Below are 27,022 nucleotides of genomic sequence, written 5' to 3'. Positions count from 1 at the left end.
AATTGTTAAAGACAAGACAACAGGCACAAAATGGGAGTTGCAAGTCACCAAGACTTAATTACAGTTTTGGCTTTGACAGAAATGGAACTTTATTTTATTTTATTTATTTATTTATTTATTTATTTTCTTTCTACCATTTCTTGGGCCGCTCCCGCGGCATATGGAGGTTCCCAGGCTAGGGATCTAATCGGAGCTGAGCTGCCAGCCTACACCACAGCCACAGCAACGTGGGATCCGAGCCGCATCTGTGACCCACACCACAGCTCACGGCAATGCCGGATCCTTAACCCACTGAGCAAGGGCAGGGATTGAACCCGCAACCTCATGGTTCCTAGTTGGATTCATTAACCACTGCGCCACAACGGGAACTCCTAGAAATGGAACTTTAAACCAGCCAACTGAGAATAACCTGACAGGAATCAGTTAGGTAATCAGCCTGCCATCTCCTAAAGGAAAGTAACCTTGGAATAACCACTCTGCTGTTTTTGCAGTAGGGGCAGAAAACTTTTCCTTCCTCCCCTTCTAGGTTTGTTGGCTGGTCTAATAAGCAAATTGACACAGGAAAGACTAACAGGAAAAAAAAAATTAATTATGTACCTATGGGAGCCCCACAAAGACATGGAGACGCAAAGGTAGTCAGGCAGTTGAGACCTACATACTATCCTGAGCTAAGAAGGGGTAGGGATAGGGGCTACAAAGGTGGTGAAATTCCTAAGAACATGGGAGAGCAAATGTATGGTAAATAAATATTTGCTATGCCAGGCAGATTAAGTCATTCTGATGTTAAAATTACCTCTGCTGATGGCTCTCTTCCTGGTACAGGCCCCCCATCTAAATTCTTTTAGGTAGTTAAGGGAGAGGTAAAAAGCTTTTCATGAGTCTGCTGGGTCTCAACTGCCTTCAGCTCAAAACAATCCCCATGCCAAGGTGGCACATTTTGGGGTGATGTATTCTGTTCCACCTCATTGCTTCAGTTCAGTTTCCTGTTCTTGCCCTCTTCTGCATATAAAATCTCTTGCCTTGTATACGTCTTCAGAGTTCCTTTCTATCTGCTAGACTGAATGCTTCCTGATTCATGAACTGCTGAAAGCCAGTATGATCTTTAAAATTTACTTAGCTGAAATTTTGTTCTTTAACAGCACTTTATAGATCCTGTTATGAAGTGAGGGGTAGCAGAATATTCCATGCTAAAATATGCCTCAATGGCAGACCAATTATTTTGAGAAATAGCAAACACAGGAGAAATTCTGAAAACAGAGTAGGAGTTACTCATTTGTAAGGAAATCTACATTTATAAAGGAAATTTACATTAGAAAGGGGGCCTACACCAGGAAGGGAGCTATTACCTGAGAGAACTCTTTCACCCATGAGATTTATCTCTAAGGCATGGCAACTTTTGTTTACCAAACATTGTCTCCTCTCATTTTCCAGTCAATTCCACCCCCCATTCAGCACTTCAGAGCATTAGACCCCTACCCACCTTAGTTCAGGATGGCATACAAGCCTCAATCTTCTGAGCCTCATTTCTGTGAGGCTGTCACAATTACATACATAATCAAAACTGTGTGCTTTTTCTCCTGGTAATCTGTCATTTATTCTTGGGGTTCAGCCAAGAACTTAGAGAGGTAAACAGATAATTTTTTTTCCATCCCTACTATAGGCCTTTTTCATTCTTTCTATTTTGAATACATCTCAAGGCCTAACTTCATCAATCCACAGGACAGTATTTACAATTGTTCTGTCAATAGATTTTATGTGTGGTCGGTAGTTTTATATAGAGTTGACTCTCCTAATTGATTCGATTACATTTTACATGCTAGGTTTTCTATTTGATTTTGCTTCCAAGTTTACTCTGAGTATAGCAAAGCAAAACCAAATGAACTAAGATAATAACTTCTGAACTTAATCTACAAAATTATAATTTCTCATTTACTGCATAAAACAGATATAATTTCACTTGTACAAAAGTCCTCACTCATGGACATCAAATTTAAATGGGAAAGCTAATAACATTTATGATTATTTTGAACTTTAATACACTTATTTCCATGATGAAACATATGCACATACCTTGGATTAATGACCCAATTTTATTAACCATACTGTCACTTTCTAAATGTTGAAGAATTTTATCACAGGCAACATTTCCTGATAGGCATGTATTTACTGATAAAAGAGCAATAAATTTGAAGAGCTTGGCTTTAATGACAAAATCATTCTACCATACCTGCAACCTCACACCATAAAATGTCAAAACAGAAAGCACCCATGTTAATGTTAACACCACTGGGAGCTGTGCCAACAATAATGTCCCAAGAATAACACAACGATCTTAAGTACCATAGAGTTTAATGATGCTATCAGAAAACTGTTTTGAGTTTTAAAATGCACAAATGATAAGGATTTAAGTATCCAAACTTCCTTCTTTTGTTCTCAGTTAGTATTCCATTAGATTTAAAAGCACAACCAACTTTCTAAAATAAGAATGGCATTAGAATTTTTGCCTCATGGAATTAGAGCATTTACTTTATTGAATGAATCACCAAGGACTAAGTGTAAGAAGTGGTAAAATTAAAAGAAAAGTCATGTATTCTCTATTTTAACCTTATAAAAATTTAAGTTCCCATTTTACCTAATAAAGACACACTTGACAAATACTGGTTTTCTAGCATTCTTATGTCCCCAAAATATTTATTTCTAGTACAACAGACTTTTAAAATATTCTATTTCCAGGAATAATATCACAAAAGTCAGTTTTCAGCATGTCACTAATGGATACCATACTGGAATAATTTAAAAAAACATTTTGGCAGATGAAAGTCATAGGTAATAAATTATCACAATAATAATAATCTATAGCTGTCATTTCTAACACTTTTTATGAATCAAATAAGTTTAAGAATTACCACTGTGAATTTATAGATATTGAAATTGGAGCTTAAATAAGCTAAGTAACTTGTGTAAAGACACAAAAGTTAAAAAGAGCTAGAATTTAAGCCTGCATCTGTTTGTTTCAAACATCGTGCTCTTTTAACTCACTTTAGTGCACTGTTCCAGGATCACTTCTTATGCTGTTGCTGTGAAATATTTCCATGCTTAGATGTAATTCCGTTAAATAAGATACCATAATGGTGATGCAAAATTAGGAAGCATATAAAGTTTTTAAAGATAAAAGAAGTGAAATGACAAATTGAATTAAATCTACTAATAAAGGGGAGTGAGTTGGTTTTCCTAAGTGTACTTGTTTTGGTGTAAGAAAAATTTATTTAAAAATCAATGAGGAGTTCCTGTAGTGGCACAGTGGAAATAATCCAACTAGAAACCATGAGGTTACGGGTTCGACCCTTAGCCTCGCTCAGTGGGTTAAGGATCCGTTGTTGCCATGAACTGTGGTGTACGTCGCAGATGTGACTCGGATCTGGCACTGCTGTGGCTGTGGTGTAGACTGGTGGCTACAGCTCTGATTAAATCCCTAGACTGGGAAACTCCATATGTCATGGGTGCAGCCCTAAAAAGTAAATAAGTAAGCAAATACATAAATATCAATGGGTCCACCAGAATAGGAATGGTTCCATAAACGATAGTATCTCATTTCAATTAAAAGTGATGTTTATGACGTTTTAAGCAATAATCAGAAATGTTTAAGTTTAAAAAGGGGGATTAAAATACGTTCAGAAGTAAATCTCAACTAAGAAATAAATATGCATGAAATTGACTTGAAGTAAAATGAGTAAAACCTTAACCAAAGTTAAAAAAATCAATGGAATTTGAAGGTAAGAGTTATGGTAGTTCTATCTTATGTGATATCCTATTTTACAGTTTCAATGAAGAGTACATGATGTTTATATTCAGCTTTTGTTTTATGTTTCATATCATGGAAATTACACATCAAGAAAGTTGATATTTCCAATGAAAATGAATCACATCATAAAAATGGCTATTGGTTATAAACAAATGAAACTATATCAAAGGATGTTAAGGACTGTACTCGTCTGCTCAGGCTGTTATAACAGAATACCATAGGTTGGGTGACTTTAACAACAGAAATTTATTTTCTCAAAGTTCTGGAGGCAAGAATCCCAAGAACAAGCAATGCGCCAGCCAATTCGCTTGCTGATGAGATCTCTCTTGCTAAGAAGACAGCTTAGGGTCCCACTTTTATGACACTAACCATAATCACATCTTAAAGGTCCTATCACCAAATACATTCACATTGGGGGGTTAGGGCTTCAAAAAGTGAATTTGAGGGAGCCGCAATTCAGTCCATATCAACCAGAAAAGGCAGAAAACATTAAGCATATTATTTCAAATATAGCACTATAACATTCATTGTAAAATGTAACACCCAATTACATAATATTTTTAATAATAGAATATGGCACTATTAGGAGGTAAACTATCTGCCTCCAAAAGTGATATGTTAAAATTCTAACACTCAGCATTTCAGAATGGTCACATATATTTGGAGTTAAGGCCTTTAAAGAAGTGGTTAAGGTAAAAGGAGGCTATTCGAGTAGGCCCTAATCCAATCTGACTGGTGTCCTTATAAAAAAAAAAAAAAAAAGGAAATTTGGACACACAGAGACACCAGGGGTGTGTGTGCACATAGAAGAAAAACCATAGGAGGGTACACAAGAAGGCAGATGTCTGTGAGCCAAGCCAGAGCCTCAGAAGAGAACCAATCTGCAGACACCTTGATCTTGTACTTCCAGTTTCCAAAACTGTGAGAAAATTAATTACTGTTGTTTAAGGCTTCTAGCCTGTAGTATTTTGCTATGGTTGCTCTAACAAATGAAAATTGGTACTATGGCTTAAAGTTATTTTTAAGACTTCATCATTTAATATTATAAATAATGTTGAATATATAACATTCAAAGTACATACGCTACCTTTCTCCACCTTGACTTTCTCTCAATGGTTATACCTCTCCTAGAATGCAAATATTCATCTTTTGTTCTATCCCTAATTTTTACATTTCACAAAATTTTCTGTTCTTTTATGACTGCCCTGAGTTCCAATTTCAAAGATTTATTCCTTTCACCACACAAGCTTAAAAAGCAAAGCTCTGTGAGAGACAATGCCAGTAAACAAACATTTAATGAACATTGGCCCCATTCTGTGTTCTTGTTGACCCTGGCTGTTAGACATGCCAGATGTACGAGACTTGCTGCCTGCCCTCAGATGGTTACAAACTAGTGGGGTGCACAGACTCATGAATAAGTCAGCAGTGCTGAAAATAATTTACATAATTTTACACAGCTGTGCTCTTTTCCTTACCTGATCTTTCTCATTCTCCCACCTAGTCTGGCTACAGAGGAATAGGGGGAAATGTAGAGTTGAATCTTTACATGTCTTAGTCTCTTCTAACCTGAAGAGTCTCTTTAGCAGTAACTCAGGTCTTTGGGATAAAGAGTTAAAGTTTCGGACCTCCACACCCTCAACAAAATGGCATCTGGGAACAGGTGGAGTTACTGTCTAGTAAATAAAGCTTCAACTTCAGATTTTGTCACTTTCATGAGTCTCCTCTAAAGTCAGGTATATAAGTTTTATATTTTTAATTTAATATTTTTTAAAGGAGGGATCTCCAAATTGTGCAAAGCATGTTAGAACCTAAATCTGCCCTGCAGTGGGCTTTCATGAGGAAGGAGAGAGGGACTCTTGTATCTGTAAATGCATCTGTGACTACTTCTCTGGATCCTCAGTCTCTCTGAAAATGCCCTGCCTCTACCTGGAGCATAGTTGACATGTGGCCATTGGCTGGTGAGGCCTGAGATGAGAATCTTCTATCTCTCTTCTTAGTTCCAATGACCAAGAGGATCTTTTCATAACTGACTCGGCCACTCCCCAGTCATTAGATATTTTTTATTCATATTCTGGTTTCAGAGCCAGGCAGCTTCTACTCTTATGCCTATTCACAGAAGAGCCCCTCTCATGTAGTCAGTCTCCATAACATACTGCCTAGGTCTTAACTCAGTCACTTTTAGTGATTTTGAAACTCCAATATCCCTTCTAAGCCACAAGAAACTCAAGCCAGTTTTGGTCAACGACCTAATAATGAGAGCCGAAGACACAAAGAAAAAATATTTTGGGAGCTCAGTGGTTAGTGAGCCCAACTAGTATCCATGAGGACACAGGCTCCATCCCTTGCCTTGCTCAGTGGGTTAAGGATCCGGCATTGCCGTGAGCTGTGGTGTAGGTGATAAATATGGCTCAGATCCCATGTGGCTGTGGCTGTGGCTGTGGCTGTGGCGTAGGCCAGTGGCTACAGCTCTGATTCAACCTCTAGCCTAGGAACATGCATATGCTGTGGGTGTGGCCCTAAGACAAAAAAGAAAAAAGAAAAAATATTTTGTTCACTGCTATGTCTAATATGCTTTTTTTAAGAAAGGCAGACTGACCAGGTCTAAGCTGCAAAATTCTGATCTGGAAATTTAAAAAAAATGAACACTAAATCATTTCTGGAAAGATCATTTGCATTCCTGCTGTAAGTGTCCTCTTCTTACCCTCCATCCCCATTCCTGCCAAAGAAGGTAAACATCTTGGGCCAACTATGGAGTAGATTCTATATGCAAAGAAGTAACAGATAAAAACACAATAACTTCAGATTATACCAAAAGTAATCTGAGGAATAAATTTTTTGGCTTGATCTCTTTTTTCGTTCATTGGATTTACACGTGCCTTACATGAAGATTCTCAAAATGAGGTCATGAACCAGAGGTGTCAGTATCACTGGAAACTTGTTAAAAATGCAAATTAGCAACATAAACTGTGAGCAAGAGCCAGAAACCTGTTTAACATGCCATCTCAGTGACTTGGATACATGATAATGTTTGAGAATGACTGCCTTAAATTATGAATTCAATAGGTCATGAAATGCTTATTTTCTATTATTTTTCTAAGGTACGTATTACAGGGTTTTGTATATAGTAGAGACTTAGTAAATATTTTATAAAAAGACAAATAATATCAGAGTCTATCAATCTATCCATCTACTTACTTATCTATCCTAATTATCTTAGTCATAATTACACTTTTAAATGAATATATTTATGCTCTTACTTGAGAAACTCAAGAAGTGAAGAATGTTGCAAATGAAGTTGAATCACCTTTTCAGTGTAATCCGCAGGTAAAGACTGACTTACATTAATTCCAGGTGGCATTTTTCCACTCAAGTGGACTATCACATCATAAATGGTCTTATTATATTTGGAAAAGTCATTCTGTCTGGAAGACTTTTTGGACGTTGGGGTTGATGAGTAGAGTTTTATTTTACACACATCCCTATGGGAAAAAAATTTGAAAATTAAAGACATCTCAAAATTATGTTATAGGAAATAAAAACATGCTTAATGACTAAATAAAATTCTATTTAAAATCAAATAAGAAATTACAAAATTCACTTCATTTAACTTGTACTTATTAGTAAAATTCAATTTTTTTAACAACCCCACAGCTTTGCAGTATCTTTTTTTACGCACACTTCATTATCTAATGTTGCAACTGTCAAGTCTGAAAGATTGGATTATGATTAGAAAATATAAGTGCTTTGGGAAAACAAGGGTTAAATTCTGGACCCATTACCACTAGTTGTGTGAGTATGATGAGGTATCTAAACTCACTGAACTCAATTCTGAATACTATAAACTGCAGATAATAATGACTGTAATAGTTTACAAGGCTGATTTCAACATTCATCACACATGTATATACAAAGCCAAATTTACATATATTCTCTCAATATTTATACTTTAATATTTAGAAGGGCACATCTTACACACTGCCCACGAGTGTGGATTCTCATGTTAAAGTCCAGAAATCCATTGCCTCCACATATATTTCTGTTCTATAAATAAGACAATACAATCTCTATTTCCTGATATCTCCTATACCAAGGTATGATGGATACTAATTTCTATATGGAGGATGTGTGTATATGTATGACTGAATCACTTTGTTGTACAGCAGAAATTATCACAACACTATAAATCAACTATACTTCAATTTTTTTTTTTTTTTTGTCTTTTTGTTGTTCTTGTTGTTGTTGCTATTTCTTGGGCCGCTCCCGCGGCATATGGAGGTTCCCAGGCTAGGGGTCCAATCGGAGCTGTAGCCACCAGCCTATGCCAGAGCCACAGCAACGCGGGATCCGAGCCGCGTCTGCAACCTACACCACAGCTCACGGCAACGCCGGATCGTTAACCCACTGAGCAAGGGCAGGGACCGAACCCGCAACCTCATGGTTCCTAGTCGGATTCGTTAACCACTGCGCCATGACGGGAACTCCCAATATTTTTTTTAATTCCAACCAATTCTTACTGTCTAGAGTTTATCAAATATCTAATATTATACTAACTACTTGTGTGCTAGCAATGAGAATTACAAATGTATCACTATTTTGGACTGACAAATAAGTGCCTAAGGGGCCACTGGGAAAAGCAGTTCTCCAGCTTAGTAGGTTGTAGGTCTGTATAGCATATACAAAAGAAAGTACAAATAAGGGTTTTTCTACTGTTCCTTAAAACCTGGCTCTGACACTTACTCTGTAAATTCACAGAAGTTACTTGACCTTTCTTTCCTCAACCTCCTAAAAAGTAATGTACATAATAAACCTAGTATATCCAAAAATTTGCAACGAATTAAACAAATATTTCATGGAGAAAATTAGCACCGTAATAGGCCTTAAAATAGTTCTACCAAAAACTATGAAAAAGATAAATGGTCTGAACAGAATTAAAACATAACCAAAGACTTAATAAAAATGAAAAAAAAAAAAAAAGCAACCAGATGAGTACAAACAGAAAGAAACAATAAACAATATTAACGGATACATAAGAGCCCCAGATATTACAGTTGTAAGACACAGATTTTAAATTAAGTGTAGGCACTATGTTCAAAATTTTTGTCAATGAACTAAAAATTATATAAAAATGACCAAGTAGAAAATTTACAAATAAATCCAATAAGTAAAATTAAGTGAGCACTGGATGAGTTTAACAGTAGATTAAGTGAAGAACAAACTAATGCATTGAAATACAGGCCACAGGAAACTATCCATATTGCAATACAGAGGAACAAAAGGATGGCACATAAAGAAGAATAAGAAAAGAAGAAAAGGAGACCAAAGGAATGGAAGAGTCACAAAGATTCTGACTAGCATCCATGAGGTTGCAGGTTCGATCCCTGGCCTCACTCAGAGGGTTAAGGGTCCAGCATTGCTGTGATCTGTGGTGTAGGTTGCAGACATGGCTTGGATCTGATGTTGCTATGGCTGTGGCATAGGCTAGCAGCTGTAACTCTGATTCAACCCCTAGCCTGGGAACCTCCATATGCCATGGGTGTGGCCCTAAAAAGCAAATAAAAAAAAAAAAAGAGAGAACTTTCCAAAATTGACAATAAAAAAATCAAACAAGGAGTTCCTGTTATTGTTCAGCAATAATGAACCTAGTATCCAGGAGGATATGTGATCCCTGGCCTCACTCAATGGGTTAAGGATTCAGTGTTACCATGAGCTGTGGTGTAGGTCGCAGACACGGCTCGGATTCCGCATTGCTGTGGCTGTGGCGTAGGCCGGGAGCTGAAGCTCTGATTTAACCCCTGACCAGGGAACTTCCATATGCCATAGGTGCAGCCCTAAAAAGCGAAAAAAAAAAAAAAAAAAAAAAAAAAAAAAAAAAAGAAAAAGAAAAAAGAAATCAAACTACAGATGGAAGGATCACTGTGAACCCTAGCAAGAACAACTACAAAGAAAATTTATCTAGGCACTTCACAGTGAAGCTGCTAAAAACCAAATATAAAAAGAAACTCTTAAAGTGCCCCCCCCCAAAGAAAACACTTTCAAAGAAGTAAAAATTAGAATTTCAGGTGACTTCTTAATAGAAACAGTAAAATATGGAAGAAAATAATATATCTTGAATATACTGAAAGGAAATAACTACCAACCTCGAAACCTATACAAAACTATACAATAGAATAATGCTGAAAAAATACAGCTATTTTTAGAATCAAAATACAGAAATTGTTATCAAATCATCTTAAATAAAAGATCTAAAGAGAACTATTTAAGAGGAAGAAAATCATCTTATTTGTAAGATCTAAGATACAAATAGAATGAAGAAAAATTGGTAACTAAAAGGGGACAATAATAATATTGTGGCTCTGTGTTTACACGTGCATGTCTCTGTGTGTGTATACACGTATATATACACACACACATATATATAAAATAACTATACACAACAACAATAGCATATGTTGGAGTGAGGAAAATAAAGTTGAAATATCATAACTCCTTGTCCACATCAGGGAAGAGGACAAAATTAGTAAGTAGTACAAGACGTCAATAAATTAAGGACGTATGCTGTAATGTATAGGGTAATCATTAAGAGAATAAGATAAATTTACTTCTAAGCTAGTAGAGGATAAATACTGAAATGAGAAAAAAATGATTAATCAACCCAAGAGAAGACAAAAAAGGAGAGAAAGAGAACACGAACTATACAGAAAAATGGAAGAACTTAAAAGTGGTGTAGATTTAAATCTGAATTTATGGTATTCATATTAAATTTATACAAACTATAAACTCTAATTAAATGAAAAATACTGGAAAAACAATATGAAACAAGCTTAATAAAGGGTATAAAACGAGACTTAACCAAAAACAAAGGATATAAAGATTTGTGTAAAAGATTCAAAAACACTATGCAAATATTAACCAAAAGTAATGTGCTCATATTAATATATAACAGCTTAGAATTTAAAGCACAAAACTTTCATTATATCGGGTATAACAAAAGACATTCGAGGGGCATAAAAGTTTCTATGCAGCACAAAGGTATTAGAATTGTACATTTGAATGGGTTTCATAACAGCTTCAAAACACATAAAGCAAAATTGACTGAATGAAAAACGAAGTTGCCAAATACAAACATACCAAGAAAGACTTTAACAAATTTATCTTAGTAATTGATAACTTAAAAATCAGTAAGCACATGTTGTTTAAAGACATAGTAAGTGGAATTCCCGTCGTGGCTCAGTGGTTAACGAACCTGACTAGCATCCATGAGGACACGGGTTCAATTCCTGGACTCGCTCAGTGGCTTAAGGATTCGGCATTGCCGTGAGCCGTGGGGTAGGTTGCAGACCCGGTTTGGATCCAGTGTTGCTGTGGCTGTGGTGTAGGCCGGCAGCTACAGCTCTGATTCAACCCCTAGCCTGGGAACCTCCATACGACATGAGTGCGACTCTGAAAAAGACAAAAGACAAAAAAAAAAAAAAGGTATACTAAGCAAACTTGTACCATGTGTGCACATGAAAAACAGCTTTTAAAAACTATAAAATGCATAATATTTTCAAGTTGAAATGCTTATAAAAACTAAATAAATGTTGGCCAATAAACAGAGGTCTAAAAATTTTTAAGGGAATAATCTCTGATGTCAATGAAATTATGGTGAGTATCAACAACAAAATTACCAAATGTAAGTTTCTAAATAACCTTTGTAAAATAAGTCACAATGGAAATTAGAAAAAATATGAATGGAACAAGAATAGCATATTACATATAAAAAATGCAATTCAGAGAAAGCCAAATTTATAAGAAAATGTATAGCTTAAAAATTAATTCTTTTAATTATGAAAATTCATAACTAGAAATAAACTTCATAAACTGATAAAGTGTTTCTATAGAAAGCATATAGTGAGCCTCACACTTAATAGTAAATGATGAAAGATTTCCTAAGACTGAGATTAAGAGGAAGATGCCTACTATTTAATATTTAAGCAGAGATTATAGCCAATGTAAAAACACTAATATAAAAATTGAAAAAGAGTATTTGCAGATGTGTTAGGAAATATAAAAAAACCTACAGATAAAGAATTAGTAAGTTGCTTTACCAAGACCACTGAATAAATGTCAGCACATTATTTACATGCAGAATATAGAAAAACAGAAAATAAAATTGAAAAAAATTCCATTTACCACAACTTCAAAACATATTAAATATCCAAGGATGAATCTACCAAAATATGTGCAAGAACCTTAACTGAATTTATAAATCATCACTAAGATAAACTCTAAATTATATTAATAAAAGAAGATGTAAGCCTTGCTCTTTTAATAAAAAAGGCAATATTGCAAAGAATTCTTTCTTTCTAAATTTATCATAGACATAGTTTTGGTCACAGTAAAAATATTTGTAAGGTGTATTTTTTTGGTAGATAATTACAAATGAGTCTGATATTTAGGTAGACATGCAAACAGCATAAATAGCTAAGAAAATAATGAAAAACAATGAACTTTGAGCACTTACACTAGTAGATATCAAAAACTACAAAGTAATAGCACTTAAGACAATTTGGTATTGATGTAAAAGTATATGAATTGATGAAAGGATTACATAACTCTCTTCAGTTCTAGTCTACTGTATTTTAAATCTTCTTGAACTGATATAACTAACCACAGGTACTTAGAGTGTACAGTCTAAAGCCAAAGATAAAAATGCCAAATGGGGTGTTTCCACTGTGGCTCAGTGGGTTAAGAACCCGCCTAGTATCCATGAGGATGTGGGTTTGTTTGATCCCTGGCTTCATTCAGTGGGTTAAAGGATCTGGTGTTGCAGCAAGCTGTGGTGTAGGTAGGGGATGTAGCTCAGATCTGGCGTGGCTGTGGCTGTGGCACAGGCCAGTAGCTATGGCTCTAATTAGACATCTAGCCTGGGAACCTCCATATGCCATGTGTGCGGCCCAAAGCACACACATACACACACACAAAAAAAAAACTGAATCACTTTACTGTACACCTGAAACTAACACAGCACTGTAAACCAACTATAATTCAAAAATTTTTTTAAAAAAAGAAAATGCCAAATGGTGCACTTCATGTCTTTCAAGTGTTACAGTTTCCCAATCTGTAGTAATTAGCAAGTGGAATAATACCTAAAAGTACTAGCTCTGGGAATAGAATGCTTGGGTTCAAATCCTAGCTTTGTTACTCATCAGCTGAGTGATCTTAGGAAGGTTACTTATTCTCTCCTTGCCTCAGTTTCTCATCAATAAAATAGGAAAAATAATAGTATCTATTTCACTTTATAGTGCCTATAGTTATAATGAGTAAAGGAATTAAATACCCAGAAAACACATGTAATAATGCCCTGTTCATACTAAGACTCTAATATATATTAAACTCACCAGTATTATTAATAAAATACAATAAAATTATTTTTAAAGGAATATACTATATGGACTCATGAATATATGATCAAAAATCTATTACACAGACTCTTAATTATATGAGTACTTGATTTATGAGAAAGGAAACACTGTAGAGTAGAAAGGGAGTACGAAGGATGGTTTTTTCCATGAGTTATTGAGTCGACAGGATATTCATATTTTAAGAAATAGGAAAAAAATACAACATACCTTGACTTTCAACTCAAAATATATGCAAAAGTAAATGCCAGGAGGAGCAAATATCAACATGAAAGACAAAACAACAAAGCTGCAAGGAGGGCATCTTCCTGTTTTAGGGAGAAAAAGACTTCTTAAAGGCAAGACAAAAGCAAAAGAATAAGGAAAGAGAGATATTGCAAAGCAAGTTCAGTACAGCATGAATTACTAAACCTCAACAATGAAACCAGTAACAGAAATGATGACTCATTAAGTAAGGACTTTAAGAAGATAAATGGAAGAGGAGAACTGCAGAAAACTAGGAGGAGTTCCATTGTGGCTCAGAGGAAATGAATCTGACTAGTATCCATGACGACCTCGCTCAGTGGGTTAAGGGTTCGGCATTGCCATGAGCTGTGGTATAGGTCAGAGATGTGGCTCAGATCTGGCATTACGGTGGCTGTGGCATACGCCAGAAGCTACAGCTCCAATTTGACCTCTAGCCTGGCAACCTCCATATGCTGCAGGTGCAGACTTAAAAAAAGACCAAAAAAATATGAAAACTATGAGAAGGAACTTCCTGTTCAAGATAACAAAATCAACATATGTCCTTTTATCCCCCCAGAAATGCCAGAAGATTGCAGAAAGAGAATAAAGCTATAAGATTGCGGAAAGAGAATAAAGCTGAAGTTGGGAAAAGGAACACTAGCACACCACAAACTTTGAAGAATAACTGTAAGACAAACAATAGATAGAACTGTATTAAGGAATAAATCACAGTGATGGACTGCAGAGCAGTAGGTAGGCTACATGGGAAAAGGAAGCCATTTTTCCTAGAGGAAATAAGAAAGGCTCTAAATTTAGAGGTGTCAAATACAGAGGGAGGAAGTGACCTGGGGTGCAGTAATTATGATGATCAAGAGAAACATTATACATGGAAGAGATATTAAGAAGGCATGCATCCATAACATAAGAACAGGATGCTATTATGAAAGAAAAAGAAGGGAAGGAAGGAGGGAGGAAGGGAAAGGAGGAGGATGGAAATAATTAAAGGACAACACAGACCTCTTACAAAATAAACTATAAATACCAATTCAAAAATTTTATAGAAGATTGGAAGAGGAAGTGAAGGAGATCTACAACTATAATAAAGCAAAACATGGTACCACCTCACACCAGTCAGAATGGCCATCATTATCAAGTCTACAAATAACAAGTGCCAGAAAGGGTGTATAGAAAAACGAACCCGGAGTCCCCGTCGTGGCACAGTGGAAATGAATCCAACTAGGAACCATGAGGTTGTGGGTTCGATCCCTGGCCTTGCTCAGTGGGTTAAGGATCTGGCGTTGCTGTGAGCTGTGGTGTAGGTCGCAGATGCGGCTCGGATCTGGCGTTGCTGTGGCTGTAGCTGTGGTCGGCAGCTGTAGCTCCAAATAGACCCCTAGCCTGTGAACCTCCATATGCCACAGGCACAGCCCTAAAAAAGCCAAAAAGAAAGAAAAAAGAAAAGAAAAAGGAACCCTCCTACACTGTTGGTGGGAATGTAAATTGGTGCAACCACTATGGAAAATGGTATGGCGGTTCCTCAGAAAACGAAATACAGAACTACCATGTGATCCAGCAATCCTATTCCTAGGCATATATCCAGACAAAAAACTATAATCCAAAAGGACACATGCACACCTATGTTCACTGCAGCACTATTTACAATAGCCAAGACATGGAAACAACCTAAATATCAACTGACAGATGAATGGATTAAGAAGATATGGTGCATATATGCACACAATGGAATACTACTCAGCCATAAAAAGGAATGAAATATGCCATTTGTAGCAACATAGATGCAAACAGAGATTCTCACACTAAGTGAAATAAGTCAGAAAGAGAAAGACAAATACCATATGATGTCACTTATATATGGAATCTAAAATATGGCCCAAATGAACCTATCTACAAAACAGAAACAGATTATAGATAGAGAACAGACTTGTAGTTGCCAAGGGGGAGAGGGGTGGGAGTGGAATGGACTTGGAGTTTAGGGTTAGGAGATACAAACTATTACATTTAGAAAGGAGAGATAATGAGGTCTTAATGTATAGCACAGGGAACTATATCTAATCTCCAGGGAAAGACCGTGATGGAAACGAATATTACAAAGAATGTGTGTATGTATAAAACCGAGTTGTTTGCTATTCAGCAGAAATTAGCACAACACTATAAATCAACTATACTTTAGTTAAAAAAGCAAAATATAGAAAAAGATGAAAAATAAGACATAACTGAGAGTGATATAGAGGATTAGTCATGCCGGTTTACCATTATCCTAAAAGATTATAAAGAGAGAATGAAGAAAATAGAGAAAATAAAATGAAGGAAACTGCAGAAAAAGATACAAGGGAAAACAGTTAAAAGATACATTTTCTATGTGAAAGGGCCCGCTAAATGCCAAGTAGTCTGAATGGTATAAAATGTTCCCATACTCAGGTTTTATTTCAGTAAATTGCAGAATAGGAGATTAGCAAAAAATATAGGCATCATAAAGTAATTTTGAGAGAATGAACATGTTACTCACAAAATATGACATGAGACTTTTCATCAGAAACAGTGAATGATTCTAGATGATGGGGTAACATAGAAGACACTGAGGAGGGGGCTCAAATATTGGCAACATTACATGATCTTGAAAAAGTATCTTCTTAACCTGAGAGGCCACATTCAAAGATTACACATAAAGAATTAACACTGAATAACAGTTACTTAGACAAAGCTGTTTCTTTATTCAAAGTTCTTTGGTTGTAGGTGGCTTCCTTCCCAGAGCTAGAGAGGCCCTCATACTTCTCTGGGACTGCCTTTCCCCAGGCGGTATGCATGATCTGTTTCTCATTTATCAAAGTAGCAAAGGTTTCAGTTCCATCAGGAAACAACCAGACCAACAATGTGACTCATGAGTAGGGATATAAAATAGAACATTTACTAGAAAATCATCCAAAGACATAAGAATTTTTAAAACCTTATATTATTTGATCCTATGGTCCTACCTCTGAGAACCTTCCTATGTAACATCTAGAAATGTCTGCTACCACTTATAAAAATATAAGTTCAATCCTGGCATCATTTTTAAGAAAATACAGGACGAAATAAGTAAATGCCCAACAATTAGTGAGAACAGGCAAAAAAATAATGACACATAAATGCAATAATACATTTTACAACAAATTAGCAATTATTATAGCCAAAAATTTAGGAAATTAAAATCACAAGCTCTATAAAAAAACAACAAAAATGAGAATGCTTAATAGCAAAAATTCTAGGATGCATGCAATGTGGAACAAAGAGTTAAATTTACAGACCTGAAAATAATTAAGCATACCATTCAAGTTTAAACAAAAAATAAATAATAAAAAATCACATCTAATGATTTAGAAATCAAAGAAATGAATAAATTAATCTAAGAACTTACTATATGAGACATAAAAGCAAAATATTTAAATCAAGAAAAAAATAAAATTATAAATGACAGAGATTTTAAACATATAAACCATAATACCACTAGTTATAACTGTTAAATAATGAATTTTAAAACCAATGATTTCCCCCAAAATGAAAATAAATCATTAAAATTAACAAAAAAATAGGTATACTCTTCAGCAAAAAAAAAAAAAAAATCTAAGTAGAAAAATGAAAAGTTATAAGAGAATAACTTCTCTAAATAATTCCTGAGTCATACAGACATGGAGAACAGACTTGCGGTTACCGAAAGAGGGGCAGGTAATGGGATGGACGGGGAGTTTGGGGTTAGTAGATGCAAACTATCACATTTAAAAAGAATAAACAACAAGGTCCTACCGTAGAGCACAGGGAACTATATCCAATCTTGGAATAGACCATGATGGAACATAATGTAAGAAAGGGGATGTATGAATGGGTCACTGTGCTATCCAGCAGGAATTGACACACTGTAAATCAACTATACTTTAATTAAAAAAAATGCCCTGGAGTCAGACAATTTATGATTGATTCTATAAATATTCAATATAACTGCTGCATTAATTTCCCCTTAGCAAAGGCAAGGATGAAATATTAGATAATTTCATTCTATGAAGCTGATATTGTCCTATTTATTTAAAAAAACTGAAAGGTAACATGGGTAAACCACAGATTTAGTGTAACCTAGCTTGCTCCTGAGCATAGATGCAAAAATTCTAAAAGAGTCTTCTAGTTACAGAGATTACTACTCATCCCTATGGTGCCAGCAGTTTACCTCAGTGATGAGAAAGGAGGTAGGAAAGCTCTGAGAGCCACTACACCAGTCATGTTATAATAAGGGAGGTGCCTAAATTCCTGTTAAAATTCACAGAATTAAGTGATTTGATAGGAGCGATGTAATTAACTATTTTAAGACCTGCTGAGTAACAAGAAAACACATGAAAGAGTTAGGTTATGGGAGAAAGTGGAAAAGAAATTATGTCTTCCCTCTTCATTAACACCACTTAGCATCTGTCTACCTGACGATACTCTAGATACAGGACTCAACTACATTTATATAGAAATGTGGAGTTTCCAAATATTTCAAGTTTAAAAGGCATCTTACCCATAGTTTGTCCACTCTCATTTCACAGATGATGAAACTGAGGTTCAGAGACTTCCAGTGCTTACTAAAATCATCAAATGTTTAGAAGAAATAAAATATATACACTAAAGAATTTCTATTTGGATCTTTTCGCTTTTCTTAATGCTTCCTTACAATTTATCAGTTTATAATAAATTATTTAACATTGTGTTTCACTTCAAACAATGCCAGTAAATAGATATTTTCTTATACGATACAAAGCAAGGTATTTAAAGAAACATATAGCTGTCACCTTCTTACAGTCTTTGGAATAGAAAGAGAATGGGGTCCTTCAGGCCAGCCGAAGAGACTGAACCAGGTCTGAGCTGCATTTACAATCTTCTGAAAGAAGTCATTTGTCTTTGTTCCTTCTTCAGGGAAAAAGAATTTCTTGCATTTTGTCTCCTTTTCCACAAATTTGAGGCCTTTCTTTGACACTTTATTTTTGCCTGAGTTCAGTCTTTCAGGTATTATTTCCATTCCTAAAATTCACATTTGTTTATAAAGAAGAGTTAGTTGACCATAGGGTAATATTAGCCTGTCAGCTAGTGCTATCTGTATGTAGACAAATAGAGCTCATTCTACAAATTATTCTATGATCTCAGAGAAACTCTAAGTCAATTTACCCTATCTTAGATGAAAGCAGAAATACTTCAAAAAGAGATTAATTTCAATAAAGAAAGCCATTAAATTTCCTTCTTGCCATAATGGTTTGTGAAAACATTCCCCCAAACAGAACCTTTCATTTTTTATTATGTATGTAAAATATTTCAGTGATTCTTCAGATTTACTTATTAGACAGAATTAAATCTTAGCTGAAAAACTTATAAAAACAAAATATTGGCTTCAGATTCAAAATGACTTTCTATCTAAACAAAGCACTTTAATAAAACAAAATATGTTCAAGTCAAAGACATTTTGAAGAACATAAAATGATTTTATATTTTTTCAAAAATATCTGCCTGTGTAATGGCACAAGCATTCACTCATTTCAAAATCTCACAATATTTAATTTGGTTTGGTCCGCCCAATAACAATAAATATTTTCAAAATTATCAATATCCAGAGAAAGGAATATCTGAATAGTTAATTGTAAATAATAATATCAAATTCACATAACTTATCTCTGTGCATCTCTTTCTAAGATAAGTTAACACTGGATCCAGCTACATAATTAGGAGACAAACCCCTCATTCAACAGTTCCCAAACTGTATACAGAGGGTATCTGTACGAGATGGTCACAGCACGTTCACAGGGGCTCTGCCGGATATTCAACATTTTAGTTAAATATCACTACAACATCTTTTGGATGTCATATACAGTACTACTCTTAGGTTTTTCTACCAAACTATTTAAAAAATGGAACTGCTTGATACATCTTTTGGCCTATGGGGAAAAGTACTAAGGCACCAAGCATATCATGAACCAAAACCACAATCTCTGCTTTAAATCACTGGAAACAGTCCCAAAAGCAGGTGACCCACTTAGAACTCATGACAAATTCACTTTTCTTCATGGACTTTTTATTACTTGAAAAAGTCTAAATTTTGACTCAAATAATATTAAACAGATCATGTTTTAGATTGGGTTTGAGCAATACACTATATATTTGCTACATACCAATAAATAATCTTCCCTTTGCAGGCTCAGCAGCACCAAATTTACTAGGAGCAGGAGAGGGTAACCTAGCTTCTTGTTTGCTAAGCAAAACCTTGCCTTCAGCCTTTGCGGAATGGGCATCCTTTTCTATAAATGACACATCGGATCAAATAGGTCAAACAAGCATCTGTGAATTCACTATCAATTCATGAAACTGAATTTCATAATTTCATATATATAAATATATAGTAAATATGTGTGTGTATATATATGTATATATATGCACTGTATGTATATACACACATATACATACAGTACAAAAAAAAGTCTAAGTGTCCATTATACATGAAATACGATGTCAAATAAGAAAAAAAAATAAAGGGTGACAGCATTTTCTGGATTGAATATGCTTTATTAATAAGGCAATTATTACGGTACATCAAAGTACTGGAGAATAAAGAATGTTAAACTTCAGCATGAACAAGGATATATAAAACCTTTTAAGTGTTTCTACACTCAAATTTTTGGAATGCTCAAAACCGAATAAAAGAAAAACATCACTAACATAAGTAATCCTTCCTAGTTCATTTTCTGAAATGAAACTACTGTTTGGTTATTAGTTGACAGCATTTTGTACAGCCTTTGATCTCTATTCTAGTTAGAGCTGCTGGGCATACAGTAGAGTTTGCCACCGTGGCACCCAAACCCAACCAAAGGCAATGTTGACCAAGGAAAGGAAGGAGATGGAACTTAAGGCCAGATTATCTATCTATCTATCTATCTATCTATCTATCTATCTATCTATCTATCTATCTACCTACCTACCTACCTACCTACCTACCTATGTATCTATCTATCTACATATGTAAGTGTATGAACACACACATACACACATACATATCTTCATAATGTAATTCTATTGGGGATGCATAGCCTACGCAGTTAAAAAGATACAATTTGAAAGCTTGGAACCACAACTCCTGACCTGTTAAACCATGGGTGTATTATACAAGTTCTCTTAAACATGTGTTTTTATCCATAAAATGAAATGAAGGTTCTGAGCTCATATGATTGTTGTGAAGATGACTTTACAAGGAGCAACATATATAAATACACTGTGCATACTAAGTTCCACAAGTAACTCTTTCAGTACAAAGCCATTCACAATTTGCCAGTGAACCTTTACCCAGTAGGGGTGCATATTTCCAGAATGCTAAGCCACTACAGACTTCAGAGAAAATTCAATGATCATGGATTTGTTGTGACAGAATGATACTGCATTAGGCAGTATCTTTCCAACTCACTATCAAAAGACAAAAAGTCCCTAATGGGGTACAAACCAATGCCTATATCCTTCAACTAAACTCACTGATTCCTATAATAGCTTTTATTTAGCATATTAGGTATAACAAGTAAAACATACTTCTTTATCTTTCTTTTTGTCCTTTTTTTTTTTTTTTTGATCTTTTTAGGGCCTCATGGGTGGCATACGGAGGTTCCCAGGCTAGGGGTCTAATCAGAGCTACAGCTGCTGGCCTACGCCACACCACAGCAATGCCAGATCGGAGCCACATCTGTGACCTACACCACAGCTCATGGCAATGCCGGATCCTTAACCCACTGAGTGAGGCCAGGGATTGAAACCACAATCTCATGGTTACTGGTCAGATTTGTTTTCACTGCGCTATGACGGGAACTCCTACACTTCTTTACTTTTGGATATATTTCGTATGTTTTAAGATTTCAACTTTATTGACCATATCATATTCTAGAGCACAGCAGCTAAATATATAGGCTCTGAGGTCTTAAAATTAGGATCCCCTGGGACAATGTGCTCATCCTCTCCATGACTCAATTTCTTAATCTGTAAAGTGAGATTAATAAGAATATTGAACCACATTTGTTGGGAGGACTAAATGAAATAACAAATATAAGGTACTCAGCAGAGTACCATATGCCTGGGAAACACTAAATATATATTATAAATAATTGCTATACATATTTGTAAAGGTATTTTAGAATATTTAAGAATCATGTCTTTTTGTTTGTTCCTTTGTTTTTGTCTTTTTAGGTGTGTACCCACAGCATATGGAAGTTCCCAGGCTAGGGGTTGAATCAGAGCCACAGCAGGCAGCCTACACCACAGCCACAGCCATGCCAGACCTAAGCTGCCTCTGCTACCTATATTGCAGCTCATAGCAACACCAGATCCTTAACCCACTGAGCAGGGGCAGGGATAGAACCTACATCCTCATGGATAAGAGTCAGGTTGGTAACTGCTGAACGACAACGGGAACTCTAACAATCATATCTTTCTATAGTAACATTTATCCAAATTGATGTCTTTTTAAAAAATTTTTTAATGATCATCACAATCCAATTTTATAGGATTTCCATCCCACAACCCCAGCACATCCCTCCATTCCCCAAACTGTCTCCTTTGGAAACCGTAAGTTTCTTCAAAGTCTGTTCTGCAAAGAATTTAACTGTGTCCTTTTTTTTCAGATTCCACATGTCATTGAAAGCATGTGATGTTGGTGTCTCATTGTATGACTGACTTCACTTAGCATGATAATATCTAGGTCCATCCATGTTGCTAAAAATGCCAGTATTTCATTCCTTTTAATGGCTGAGTAATATTCCATTGTGTCTATGTACCATCTCTTCTTGATCCACTCCTCTGTCAATGGACATTTAGGTTGCTTCCATGTCTTGGCTATTGAAAACAGTGCTGCAATGAACACTGGAGTACATGTGTCTTTTCGAGTCATGGTTTTCTTTGGATAGATGCCCAAAGTGGGACTGCTGAATCAAATGGTAGTTTTGTTTTTAGTTTTCTGAGGACTCTCCATCCTGTTTTTCACAGTGCTTGCACCCATTTACAATCCCACCAACAGTGTAATAGGGTTCCTTTTTCTCCACACCCTCTCCAGCTCTTATTGTTTGTACACTTTTTGATGATGGACATTCTGGCTGGTGTAAGGTGGTACCTCATAGAGGTTTGATTTGCATTTCTCTAATAATGAGTGATGTTGAACATCTTTTCATGTATTTTTTGGCCATCCATATGTCTTCTTGGGAGAGTTGTCTGTTTAGATCTTCTGCCCATTTTTTGATGGGGTTGTTTGTTTCTTTGGTATTGAGCCGTAGGACGTGTTTATAAATTTTGGAGATGAATCCCTTGTCAGTTGATTCATTTGCAAAGATTTTCTCCATTCTGTGGGTTGTCTTTTCGTTTTGTTTAGGGTTTCCTTTGCTGTGCAGAAACTTTGAAGTTTAACTAAGTCTCATTTGCTTATTTTTGTTTTTACTGTCAATACTCTAAGAGGTGGATCTGAGAAAATGTTGCTGTCATTTATGCCAGAGAGTGTTTGGCCTATGTATTCCTCTAAGAGTTTTATAGTGTCTGGTCTTATATCTAGGTCTTTCATCCATTTTGAGTGTATTTTTGTGTGTGGTGTTAGGGAGTGTTCTAATTTCCTTCTTTTCCATGTGGCTGTCCGGTTTTCCCAGCACCACTTATTGAACAGGCTGTCTTTTCTCCATTGTATATTCTTGCCTCCTTTGTCATAGATGAGTTGGCTGTAGGTGTGTGGGTTTAATTCTGGGCTTTCTATCTTGTTCCACTGATCTATATTTCTGTCTTTGTGCCAGTACCATGTGGTTTTGATGACTGTTGCTTTGTAGTACAGTCTGAAGTCCGGGGGCCTAATTTCTCCAGCTCCATTTTTCTTTTTCAGAAATCCTTGGCTATTCTGGGTCTTAATCATCATTCAAAGACAAAGACTTTATTCTTTGTTTTCCTTCTAAAGAGACAGCAGTATTATGTACATGGGCCCCTCATTATTGGGAGATATTGTGAAAACTATAAGAGTGGTAAAGAAATAAGTTATAATAGTAATAATAATGAAATAATAATAATCCTTTTCAGGTATTTATAGTTTATAAGACCACGCAAAAGCCTTTTTCATAAACAGATATTGTTAGTATTATGTTACTCTCCCACCATGCCATTTTTAATAATAAATATTTGAGGATTCAAGAATTAAAGATAAAAGCTTATGGCAAAATGGTGAGGTTAGAACACAAAGTAGAATTTCCATCCAGGTTCTGTGACTTTTCAACCTCTGCTCTTTCTATTCTCTTGTGTTATCTGAACTCTCCTCCCAACCCCAATATACTAGAAGAATATAAAAATATAACATTAGGATTCATGAGAAAAATCTTTTGAATTTTGAGAATGTGCATAAAACTTGCAATAAATATGGGCTGAGAAGGAACCATCAGAGAGGTGAGATGAGACCCAGGGAAGTAGGATATGTGGAAGCCCAGAGAGAGTTTGACAAGGGGGAGAGAGGGTGAGGCAGGGGAGTCAACAGTGTAAACTGCTGTTCAGTAGTACAGTGACAGCAGTTCAGTAGATCTAACAACCTAGCTTCCTTTGCTACTCTTCGTCCTCTCTCTGGGAAATGGAGTGGTTTATCTGATTGGTAAATTAGGCAAGCATGGCCCAAAGTCACCCTTTCTCTGCTTTGGGAATGAGACTGTCCAATGAGGGGATACAGTCTCCTCTTTCCTCCCTACTGTCATCCTGTACACTCACCCAAAGTAGCTAAGAGAGGGAGGCAGAAGTTGAAGGGTAAGTAGTAAGCAAGGTCAGTTGATTAAGCAAGGTCACTGGATGAGATTCAGATAAAGGAAGGGCCCAAGGCAGGAGCAGAGAGTTGTGTCTCCTTGGCTCTGTGACAGGAGATGATGGGTTGAAAGGCATGCTTGGTATTTGGAAAAGCAGTGTGTTTTTCCATTGAATGATAGTCTCCATTCATTCTGAAAAGTTAGAGAAGCAGCCATCCCCTGAGACTGAAGCACAATAGGGTTGAACAGGTTTCACAAGAGTGGTAAACACTTTAAGAAGCAAGTGGAGAAGAAGAGGAAACTTTAAAATACAGAAAAGAGGTGTTCTCTTGTGGCACAGCAGATTAAGGATCTGGTGGTGTCATTGCAAAGGCCTGGGTCGATGTTGTGCAATGGGTATGACCAAAAAAGCACAACACAGAAAACATCCCCAATTCAGCACTAAAACTTTTAAAGTCTTGCCCATCTACAGGGAGAATTCCCCCCAACCCCACCTCTGTTGTTCTCTTTCTCTGAAATTTACTCCATTAAGCATCCTCCTGTGTTTTATATTTCAAATCTCTTCCTGTTCTGCAGCTTCTCTTCTATTCTTCTTAGCTTCTCTCACCATTTCCCCTACAGCAACTCGTAGCTTGTCTACTGATCACTCTTTTTCCCACTTGAATTTACCTCACATCTCAACTATTGCCTCTTTCTAAATCACTGATCAAAACCCTCAAAATCCACAGCAGGTCCCCACTACTATGGAATAAAGGGTGCAGCAGTGTGGCCTGATACCTAAACTGTCTGCTTTATGTCTCCCATAACACACCCACGCCTTAGCGATACTGCCCTTTGGCCTAAATCCTTCTGTTCAAGACTATCATTTGTCAAATTCTACACAAATGTCATCTCTCCTAAAAAGTCATTAAAACCTCCACCATCAGCATTAACCTCTGCACCACCTCCACATTCCCAAGACATCAAATGGCTCATATAGATAACTCTTAAGTCAATCTTCTTTGTGTTAATTTATTTATGTATCTTTCACTGGACTGTCAGCTTTTGCAATTAAGAGACATTGCCATATTCCACTCTCAGGGCTAAACAAAGGTCCTCATAATGGTAGGAGTTTAATGAACATCTGATAATCTTAAAATTACTCTATTTCTAGATGTTGGCCTTGGATGAAAAGAACATATTGATTAATAATCATGTGTAACTTACCATTCTTTAAAATAATGTTTTGCTCACCATGATGAATTGCCATATACGAATAAATAGTGAGAATGCAGTTTTCTGCTGTTGCAGTAACTGGAAGTGAAAACCTGTAAATGAAAACATTGCATTTCAATAAGAATGTTCAGATGTGGGAAATAAAATAAAAGATTTTTAAGAATCCTGGATGCATCCTGGATGCCTTTAATGATCAAGACATGAATTATTTATCATTTTTCTTTCCATCTACTCTGTTTTTCTTAATCATCTACGGTATCTAATTTATTTATTTATTTATTTATTTTACTTTTTTCAGGGCTGCACCTGGAGCATATGGAAGTTTTCAGGCTAGGCATCGAATCAGAGCCATAGCTGTCAGCCTACATCACAGCCACAGCAACACTGGATCCAAGCTGTGTCTGTAACCTACACCACAGCTTATGGCAACACCAGATCCTTAACCCACTGAGCAGGGAAAGGGATTGAACCTGTGTCCTCACAGATACTAGTCGGGTTCGTTACCAATGAGCCACAATGAGAACTCCTTACTGTATCTATTTTTATGGTTGAATAATATTTACTTTTAAAGCTTTTAACAGAGAGGGTAAATTTCACTGTCAAGTGTGCTCTAGAATGCAGCTTGTAATTATGCAGGCTCACAATCAGATTCAAGGAATTTTAGAGCTGAAGGAGTCTCTTGAGTTAACTTATCTTCTACAGAATTTGTGACAAATGGTATCTCAGATGTTGCTACTAGGGAGATACTACCAGGATAATACTCATGACTCAGAGACAACCCATTTCATACCTGGAGAACCTTAACTTCAGACATTCTGTTTCAGAGCAACACAGAACAAAATCTATAGTTTACAATCTCCATTTCATTCTTTCACATATTTAAATACACTCAGTTCCCGTCATGGCTCAGTGGCAACAAACCTGACTAGGATCCATGAGGATGCAGGTTCAACCCCTGGCTTCACTCAGTGGGTTAAGGATCCAGTGTTACCATGTGCTGTGGTGTGGGTCGCAGATGCAGCTCAGATCCCTTGTTGCTGTGGCTGTGGCATAGGCCGGCAGCTACAGCTCCGATTCGACCCCTAGCCTGGGAACTTCCACACATATGCTGCTGGCACGGTCCTAAAAAGTAAAAAAAAAAAAAAAGGCTAAATAAATACATAAAGTCACTATATTTTCTCTAAACTCTCTTTTCCAGATTGCAAACATTTAGAACATTCAAGGGTACTTTCAACTGCAAGGACTCCAAATATGTCACATTCTATCTGACTTCTTTAGATGACCATTTGTTCTGTTTTTGTCCTTCTTTACATGTATCTGAGAACTGAAAGCAATACTGCAAAAGTTATTCAACTAATAGAGAGTAGTTTACCTTCCACAACCTGCACACTCTTAGATTATATTGGGCCTAACTTATATGACAAACTCTGTCCTTGTGCAACTGATTTTTTAATAGAAATGCTGTATTTTATATCTATACCACTGTGATACTGCCTTACTGGCTTCAGCTCCGCATTATAGCTTATCGAGACAATTTTACTATTGAATCTGCTATCACATTAGCTCCTCTATTTAGCTTA

The 27,022-nt window shown here is 36.1% G+C and overlaps 1 protein-coding gene across 1 annotated transcript in view; it reads right to left on the bottom strand.

The window, feature by feature from the left end:
- Nucleotides 1-27,022, bottom strand: part of CFAP47 (cilia and flagella associated protein 47) — a 452,401-nt gene that overhangs the window by 295,067 nt on the left and 130,312 nt on the right. Inside the window, 4 exon segments of the mRNA XM_021080094.1 lie at nt 7,060-7,281; nt 18,246-18,474; nt 19,614-19,739; nt 25,434-25,534. Of these exon segments, the coding sequence (XP_020935753.1) occupies nt 7,060-7,281; nt 18,246-18,474; nt 19,614-19,739; nt 25,434-25,534 (678 nt within the window).

Source organism: Sus scrofa, chromosome X (genome assembly GCF_000003025.6).
Source record: "Sus scrofa isolate TJ Tabasco breed Duroc chromosome X, Sscrofa11.1, whole genome shotgun sequence".
NCBI lineage: Eukaryota > Metazoa > Chordata > Mammalia > Artiodactyla > Suidae > Sus > Sus scrofa.
This window is presented reverse-complemented; position numbering and strand designations above follow the sequence as displayed.